Here is a 9,587-nt window from a genome sequence, read left to right as displayed (position 1 = left end):
GACACCCAGGTCACTTTCTTATCTTGGCTATTGTAAATAATGCTGCAATGAACATAAAGATGCATATGTCTTTTTGAATTTGTGTTCTGGATTTCTTTGGATAAATACCCTGAATTAGAATTACTGAGTCCTTCTCTGCCTCTTGTTATAGAGCCTTTGTTTTAAAGTCTACTCTGTCTGGTATAAGTATTGCTACCCCAGCTTTTTTTTATTTTCGTTTTCATGAAATAACTTTTTCTATCTCTTTACATTCAGTCTGTATGTATCTTCTGACCTGAAGTGAGTCTCTTATAGGCAACATCTGTAAGGATCTTGTTTTCTTATACATTCAGCCACCATATGTCTTTTGATCAGAGCACTTAATCCATTTACATTTAAACTAATTGTTGACAGATATGTAGCTATTGCCATTTTATCATTCACATTTTTATCTTTTTTGTTTTCTTCTTCTTAAAGAAGTTCCTTTAACATTTCTTGTAATACTGGTTTAGTGGTGATGAACTCCCTTACCTTTTTCTTGTCTGGGAAGCCCTTTCTATGTCCTTCTATTATAAATGATAGTTTTGCTGGGTAAAGTAATCTTAGTGGTAGGTCCTTGCTTTTCATCACTTTGAATATTTTGTGCCAGCCCCTTCTGGTCTGCATAGCTTCTGTTGAGAAATCAGCTGACAATCTTATGGGAGCTCCCTTGCAAGTAACTAAGTGCTTTTCTTTTGCTGATTTTAAGATTCTCTCTTTGTCTTTAAAATTTAGCATTTTAATTATGATGTGTCTTGTTTTGGGCCTCTTGAGTTTATTTTGTTTGAGACTCTCTGGGCTTCCTGGACTTTTATGTCCATTTCCTTCCACCAGGTTAGGGAAATTTTCCATCATTATTTTTCCATATAGGTTTTCAATTCCTTGCTGTCTCTCTTGATGTTCTGGTACCCTTATGTTAATATGCTTGATGTTGTCCCAGAAGCCCCTTTAAATATCCTCATTTGGAGGCGGTGGGGGCGGGGGGATTCTTTATTCTTTTCACTGTTCTGATTGTGTGTTTTCTGTTACCTTCTCTTCCAAATCATTGATTCGATCCTCTGCTTCATCTAATCTACTATTGATTCCCTCTAACGCATTCTTCGTTTCAGTTACTGTAGTCTTCATTTCTGACTGGTTCTTTTTCTATTTCAATGTCTATTTTTTATGTTTACTATCTCTTTGTTGAAGTTCTCACTGAGACCACTGAGCATCCTTATAACCAATATTTTGAACTCTGCATCTGGTAAATTGATCGCTTCCATTTTGTTTAGTTCTTTTCCTGGAACTTTGTTCTGTTCTTTCATTTGAGACCTGTTTCTTTGCTTCCCCATTTTGGCTGCCTCCCTGTGTTTGTTTCTATGTATTAGGTAGGACTGCTATGTCTCCCATTCTTGGTAGAGTGGCCGTACATAGCAGGTGTCTTGTGGGGCCTAATGGCGCAGTCTCCCTGGTCACCTGAGCTGGGTACTCCAGGTGTCGCTTGTGTGGATTGTGTGTGCTCTCCTGTTGTAGTTGAGCTTTGATTGCTGTTGGCACATCAGTAGGATTGCTCCTCAGGCTGATGGATTGTTGTGCAGGGGTTGACGCTATAGAGCAGAATTCACTTTAGCTGGTCTCTAGTGCCTGCTGAGTCTGCTCTTTGGGTGTGTCATTTGTGAAGGTGATTGAGTGGTGCTCTATTGTGGTCTGTAGCTGGCCACTGGGTATGATGGTCTTGGGCCCTCTTGAGAGGGACTCTGGTGTAGGCCAAGGTCAGCCGCTGCCTGCACTTTGCCCAGGGCCACTTGGTATGAGCTACCAAGTAATACGTAGATGGTTGCCACTTGTGCTGGGCTTGGAGGTGCCTGGAAGAGATTAGCTACTAACTGAGCCCAGCTACCTCTAGTGCCAGCCTTAGGGCTGCTTAGCAAGAGATACGGGGCATGCTTACACCAGATGCTGCTTGCTTGGGGTTTGTGATCCTTTGAGAGATTTTAAGAAAGTCTGCAGCATCAGCTAAGACAGGTCACTTTATGAAAGAGCCACTGGAATTGGCTTGGATGAGCTTGCAAGTTGGGTGGGGTGGGGTCTCAGAAAAGCACCAGGGTGGAGCTAATGGTGTTAGCCGGGTTGATGGAGACTCAGATATGGTGCCCACCTGGGCATGCAGGCTGGGTCGAGGAGGGCTTAACAAAGAAACAATGGCTTCTGCCAGCCCTTCTGTTTGGAAGAAAACTGCCCCTCCAGCCCTCACCCTGAAGCCAGATAATTCAGTTCCTCTCTGTATGTTTCTGGCACCTTTAGAGCTAATGCCTCAGTGCTGGGGCTCAAAGCGAATGAGCCTGTCAATAAGTAAGTTCATGCGTGGGTTCTTTAAGAGGAACACCTTGGACTTCTGCAGCCCTCTGTCTCATTCAGCCACAATCTCTGCTGATTTTCACAGCCAGAAGTTATGGGATTTCTCTTCATGGCACTGGAACCTTGTGCTGGGGCATCTGGTATGGGGCTGGACCCCTTGCTCCTCAGGGGTTTGCCAACCCTTGGTCTGAATGATGGGCTTTAGAGATGAGTTAATGGGGTAGCACTGAGTCTTGGGCCAATGGGGACAAATCTCGTCAGGCAGTGGTGGGCCAGCAGTTATTGACTTCTGATAAATAATTAAAGTGTAAGTCTGTCTTTACACCTGCTTTTAGAGTAACAGCTAGGATTTATTCAGTGTTCTATTCAGAACACTGAACAATTCCAGCCATAAACATCCAGGGCAGCTATACTGTGCATGCAGTTTAGCATCTGCCAGCATCTCGATTAATCCTCCCAAGAACCCCATGAATTAAGTATCCCCATTTTAGAGGTGAGAAAACTGAGGTTTAGTAAAAGGTTAATTAACTTGCTCAATATCACACAGCTAATTAGCAGCAAAGCCAAGGATTGACCTGAGGGCTTTCCAACCGCAGAGCCTTGCTCTGAACCACACTGCTTCGTGTAGTGCACGGTCAGCGGCCATCCAGTGTACTCACCTGGCCCACAGGGCGATTGGAAGGTATCTTTAGCTTGTAAACAGTACGGAGCATATCACAAGGTATCAGCATCTGGTTTTGGGTCCTATACAATTGAGCACCATCCCATTGTCTGTGTCCCAGGTACACCTGCAATCCTGACTCACTCACAGTGGGACCTATTCCAGTGAATTGCCTTCCCTACAGCAAGTCCCCAGGCCCCTTAGAAGACTGGATTCACATACCACACGTCACACAAACACCACACAAACACACAATACACAGCACAAACATGCGCCACAGAAACCACACATTACACAGACAACACACAAACACATACTACACAAACACATATCGCAAATACAAACACCACATACCACACAAACACACACAAACCCTACATCAACACATACACACCACAAAAATACCACATACCACATAAACACACATACTACACAAACATGCCACAATTATAAACCACGCAAATGTATACACCACACAAATGCACACCACACACACACAGACACATGCACAGCACACACCAGACACACACACACACACACACCACACATACCAGATTTTCCCCTCACCCCAACCCCCAACACTTCTCTTCCCAAAGGAACCTCTGCTAACTTCAGGCAGCTCTTCCATGTCAGAACCTTCTTCCTTCCGCAGGACCGACCCCTGGCTGCATGTGATTTCTGAATGTGGGTCCTGGTCCCTCCTCCCTGGATCACAGAGCTGGTGGCTCCTGAGAATGACAGACTTCTAGATATTTCAAAGCTGCTCTCATGTTTCCCCCAGGTTTCTGTTCTTCTCCAGATGCCTCAACTCCCAGACTCCTCAAAAGAGGTCTTAAAACCTTGTTCTAAAAAATCATGGAAGTCTATGATTAACTAAAAAGTTAAAGGAATTCTTCCCATTCTCTGAGTGTTCTGACTGATCAGGGTTATTGTGCCCAGAGACTCTTGACCTCCTGCTTATTCCCAGCACTCGGCACAGCTCATCAGTGACAAGAGCTTTCAAAATGCAGCCTGAACCAGAACTGTTGCCTGAGGAGCCCTGGAATGTTGTCCCTCCTCTCTCTCTCTGAGAGCCCAGAGGCTGCTCGTTCTGAGGAGGAGCCCCGGCAGGAGCTGAGGGTATGAAAATGGAGCTGCTTGCTCTTCAGGCGGAGGCAGCCCCAGAAAGCACTTGGACTCAGGCCCTGCGGGCTTGTGAATAAAACTTACTTGCAGCTGGAAGGGAGTAGCTGTGACAAGAATCCCTGCCATAGAGGTCCTGTGCATTCACTCACATGCCAAATATCTATAGGGTGCCTGCTGCGCGCAAGGCCGCTCTATGATTACGAAGGTGGGAAATGGGGGAAGGGTAGGCCAGAGCTCAGACTCAAGGTTGCCACCACTAATGGGCTGAGGACACGGTGCTCTCTATCACCTGGCGCCCACCGGGCTCCGGGTGTGGCTGGGTGTTTCCTCTGTACTAATTCCTTCAGGCCTAACCATCTCTCTTCTGAGGATTTGGGAAGAGAACAGGAGCTGCTCTCCTGACTGCTCTCAGAGGACAGAAGTTTAGTTTGAAGGGCACTGTAGAGTAGGGCCACCCAGGGACACAAACCATGGAAACCTCCCCCAGGCCAGGGTCCGCTCGGCCTGCAGTCAGCTAGCTGGAGGCAGACGAAACTCGCAGGAGACCTGTAGGAGCTAAGCCCAGGGGCCTGATGTGTTAACCAGAGGGCCAATTCCTAACCCTTCCTAGGGTACCTAACCTTTGGGCTATCTGGACATACTCGTGCCCTGTGGACAGTGTGCACAGGGAGCCACATATCTGGAAGTTGCCTGGGGAACTCATAATAGGGGTGTAGTTATTTGTCAGTCTATTGCCTTGTCTCCCCAGAAAGGAGATGCTGATTCTGGACGGGTCTGGCTGAGTTCTCGGGCAGCCGCCCCACCACCCTCATCCTCTGGATGCTTGCCTCCTGGCTCTCTTGTACCCTGGCAGTATTTCAGAGTGACTTTGAGCAATAGGCACTGTTGCCGCATATCAGCCATTTCACTCCAAATAAGAGTTTTTGTTTTTTTGAGTCTCAGTTCCCCCATATATAATAATACCTGTTTAGTTTAATACCTGAAAATTATGAGTACGTAAACAACAAGAACAATAATAATATATGAAATTACATAGATAATACCGTTATATCATATGACATATGTGGTGAAGATCCCTCCAGTGGCGTCTGGACGCCCTCCCCACTTTTGATTGCCACGGTCTTTTTCCCATATGTTCACACATGCATCTAGTCATCCTCACTTCTTGCTGTCATGTAAGTTCTTTGGCTTTGTTAGGATTTAAAAGGTTTTGCTTTGATCTATTATGTGTCATGGTAGGCAGACTAATATCTCCCAAAGATGTTTATGCCCTAATTCCCCCAAACTGTGACTATGTTGCCTTACATAGCCAAGGGTAAAGTTGCAGATAAAGTAAAAATTTGCTAACCAGCTGACTAAAATAGATTATCCCAGATTATCCGCTAAAACCCAATATGACCATAAGCCCTTACAAGTGGAAGAGGGGGGCAAATGAGAAGGCAGAGTGATATGATAGGAGGACTGAACCCTCCCGTACTGTCCTTTAAAACAGAGGAAGAGGTCTCCAGCCCAGGAATTCAGTCAGCTTCTAGGAGCTGGAAAAGGCAAGGGAACACGGTCTCCCCTGGAGCCTCCAGAAGGAGTGCGGACCTTGAATTTAGCCCTGTGAGACTGTGCTGGATGTCTAACTTAAAGAATTATAAGATAAGAAATTTGTGTTTTATTATGCCACTACGTTTGCTGAAATTTGTTATAGTGGCAATGGGCAACTAATACATGTGTTGATATTAGGGTGTAGTGTCCAGGGTATAGACGTATTCTTATCATTTCTAGCAGGACACTGCTCTGTGATAACCACATCCCACCAACTCGAAGACCACTCGTCCTCAACAGTGCTGAAGCAAGTTCTCTGAAAAGCCCACCACTTGGAGGGTCCCCTTCTTACTGCTGTTGTCAGGGAGGGGAGTAGATGACACGGGAGGAGGACACTCCAAACCTCACACATAAGGCTTATTGCAATATGCAGTGGTAAGAATTCATTCTGATTTTGAGCCTTTTGATTCCCTGAGTCTTATGTCTGAAAATTAGCTGTTGTTGACATAACCTTAACTCAGCACAGGACAATCTCTCATTGATTTACGACACCATGATGGTGACACAAGAGAAGCTGCCATCCTCAACTGTTCCTTTGGCCTTTTATGTCTATAACAGGAAGTGTCAGTTACTTTTATGCAGTGAAAAAATAGCTCAGTCTTGGGCTAAATGCTTGTCTCATATGTATTCAGCCCACATCATTCATCTGGGCTCATTAAATCATTTAATTGCTCAGAAGCACCAAATTACTTTTTCTTCCCTAACAAATTACATTTTTAAATTTGCTTATTTGTTTCACATCTGGCATTTGAGGCAAAAACCAAAACTCGTGTTCAGAGTCTGAGAAATCATCTCACTCTTTTGCCTTTTTTTTCTTCTCCTTGGGGAATTGAGAGAAGGAGGCCAGTGTTTGGAAAGGAGGTGAAGCATATGGCAGAAGGCCACAGGGAGGCCTGGGGCTGGTCTTGGTAGTCGCACATGCAGCCTGAGTGCCGAAGGCCTGGGAACGGTGCGGTGCTGGCTGATCTCACAGGCCATTGCTACATCCTGGAGGCCTCCCTGCAGCCATCTGTCCTCCTGCAGGGAGTGGCCTTACAGGCAGCTGTTTGTGTCCACTGGGCCGGGAGGAGGGCAGGACCTACACTCTCCTTCCTCTCCATCTCCACACTCAAAGCCAGCGTCTGGCTCCCAGGGACAGCAGTGGAAACTGGCCCAATTGTCCTACACCTGCACCCATTCCAAGGCTCTTAGAGTGCCCAGCTGGCCCTGCTCCCTCAGCAGGAGGAACTCTGCATGCCTGCCAAGTTAGCCCCAAGAGCCACCTTTCTCTCTACACCCCCACCTCTCACCTGCCTGGAACAAGATGGGGCTGTGTGCCCCAGAGGCTGTAAGCTCTCCAAGCCTGGGCTTGGGTCTTCTCTACCTGTGCATCATCCTCGAGCCCCAGCACCAACTCCACCTGCCCCAAACCACAGCTTCTCTGTTCCAACCCAGACAGGCCAGTGCCCCAGGTCCCATGAGCAGGTGGGACTGAGGAAAAATAAAGTCTCCTCAGTGTTTTTATTCAGCATTTTCTCAGAATCAGTGTGTAAACATGCACCCAAGAATTTACTGAAAACCCACAATTCCTGGTCCTTTTCCTCCAGCATCTCAGCAGGTAGGTCCAGGATGGAGCCCAGGAATCTGAGCCAGGATCCTGAAGTCTATGGTTCACATTTTCAGAAATGCTTACTTGGGGCAAGTGCAGTAACCTGGGAGGTACCCATGGGGACACCCATGTCGAGGTCGCTGGGAGAATGTGGCCTAGAGGGACTGAATGCATGCTCTCCCAGGCAGCCCGGACTTGGCCCTCAGGACATTGCCTGGTCAGCCAGGGAATGATTATTGAGTACCTTGGCCTGGCCAGGCCAACCCCACCCAGCCCTCCTCAGCCTAATGTATCTGTAGCAACTTTCAGCCACACCCTGCTCACCACCAAACCTGTCCACACTTAGTACTGTCTTTGTCCTGGAGCCCCCAACTCCTGTGCTCTGTAGGGTGGGCAGACTCCTCTCAGCACTTCCTGCGCAATCGTCACCAGCTGTGCTGGTTAAGGGCGCAGGGCCCAGTCAGGTGTCAGAGCGCACATGCCCGTGAGTTCCTTGAGGGGCTGGGGAGGGCACGGTTGGCTGGAGTGGTGGGGACCAGGCAGTTCCTGTCAGGCTGGGGGCTGTGAGGGATACGGGCACAAGGGCACGCACTGGTTTGCTCTTGGTGGTGTTTCAGAAGAAGGCTGGTCCTCAGAGTACAGCTCTTTTTGGTCTTAGCCCTCCTTCTCTGAGGTGTAACAAACAGATACGGGTTGGGGGGGCGTGTGTCAGGCCTGCCCTGTGCTGACCCTAGAGCTCTTGGCCAGATGCCGGAGAAGGTCAGACCCTTGTCTCAGATCCAGGGAGCTGTAAGGGGGTCCTCGGGGTATGGGGAGGGGGAATGGTCTGTGCTTGATCTGGTCCAAGCTCAGGCCCATCGCTCCCGCTCTAGGTGCTGACAGGTCACAGTCGCCACTTGGACTATATGTCACGTTGGTCTGAAAACAGGAACTGGACAGAGGCCTCTGAGGCCTCAGGGAAGAGCCCAGGTTTTACAGGAATGAGATGTGTGAAAAATTGGGCCTCGTTTATGGTGTGGCCTCAGCCAGCTTAGGTGCTAAGACCATAACATCTTATGATTTTTGAATGACCATTTTACCAACACAATGCATGTGAGGCAACAGCTTAAAAGGTGTCCTCTGCCCACCTGCTCTTTAGACGGAGAAACTGACACTCGGGAGGTGAGGACGCTAGCCTCACCTGTGCCAGGATGGGACGGATCCGAGGTCACTGCCCTTACCAAACATGTGCCCCAGGGCTAAAGCGGCCGCCACCGCCCCCCTCCATTCCATCCCTGGGGAGGCCACAGTCTGAGACAGGCTAAAGGGAGGAGGTGACGTGGAGGAGCTGCATCTCTGGCAGAAACATTCCGGCTGCATAGATCGGAATCTAAAAGACGCCACACGGAAACATTATTTTAAATTTTTAATAAAAATTTTTATGAAAAAATTTTAAAGTTTTGGAAAAAGTAAAATTAAAGATAAGTAGAAATTTTTTTTTAAAGTGGGAAAAGTAGCCCCAAATTACAACAATTTACACCAGAGGGAAAAAAGAAAAGAAAAGCAAGCTCTTGCCAGCAGACCCTGGGCCATCCTCCAGTCTGCCTGGGTCAGGCTCACCCACTGTGGTGTCTGTTTCCCCACCAGGTATCGTGTGGTGGTCTCTTACCCACCCCAGAGTGAGGCGGAAATCGAGCTGAAGGAAGGTGACATTGTCTTTGTGCACAAGAAGCGTGAGGACGGCTGGTACAAGGGGACCCTGCAGAGGAACGGCCGCACGGGCCTCTTCCCGGGCAGCTTCGTCGAGAACTTCTGAGGACGCGCTCTCCACCCCCAGCACACCAGGGAGGAAGGCCTCCTGGGAAGCCCCAAGGTGCAAGGAAAGAGCCATGACACCCGAGGGTCTCAGGTCCCTTCCAGAGCCCCTGGTAGGAGACACCACAACCTGGGGTGGGGGCCCCGGGGTATAGCGGTCATGCCTTCACCCACAAGTCACACTCTGGGGTTGTTCTCCAACGAGATGCCTATTCCCCCTTTGTGAACTGTAAAGAAATATCTTTGAAAAGAGAGGAAGGTGCTGATGCGGGTCGATTTGCTGCTGTGACTTGCTGCCGAGCTGCAGCATTCGTGTCTGCCACCTGTGCGAGGCTGGGAGTTGCAGAAGGGCTGCGGGGACTGGGTGGGCGGGCGCAGGGCCCAGAGCATTTGCAGAATATCTTTGCGGGCTGTCTGGGCTGCACATAGGGGTCCAAATTGCTCCATCACCTCTATATACCTCAGTCACCT

General features: G+C 48.4%; 1 protein-coding gene across 6 annotated transcripts in view; it reads left to right on the top strand.

The window, feature by feature from the left end:
* SH3RF3 (SH3 domain containing ring finger 3) overlaps nucleotides 1-9,134 on the top strand; it is a 380,077-nt gene extending 370,943 nt beyond the window's left edge. For 5 of the 6 annotated variants that reach the window (XM_011375283.2, XM_011375284.2, XM_011375281.2 and 2 more), the window contains one exon: nucleotides 8,949-9,134. In XM_011375283.2, coding sequence (XP_011373585.1) covers nucleotides 8,949-9,117 — 169 coding nt within the window. In that variant the 3' untranslated portion in view covers nucleotides 9,118-9,134. Of the gene's footprint in view, nucleotides 1-5,914; nucleotides 6,423-8,948 lie in introns of those variants that run through there. The other variant, XM_023520501.1, reaches the window with a different exon arrangement.
* The last annotated feature ends 453 nt before the right edge of the window (nucleotides 9,135-9,587 follow it).

The sequence above is a fragment of the Pteropus vampyrus genome, unplaced genomic scaffold (genome assembly GCF_000151845.1).
Source record: "Pteropus vampyrus isolate Shadow unplaced genomic scaffold, Pvam_2.0 Scaffold269, whole genome shotgun sequence".
NCBI lineage: Eukaryota > Metazoa > Chordata > Mammalia > Chiroptera > Pteropodidae > Pteropus > Pteropus vampyrus.
This window is presented reverse-complemented; position numbering and strand designations above follow the sequence as displayed.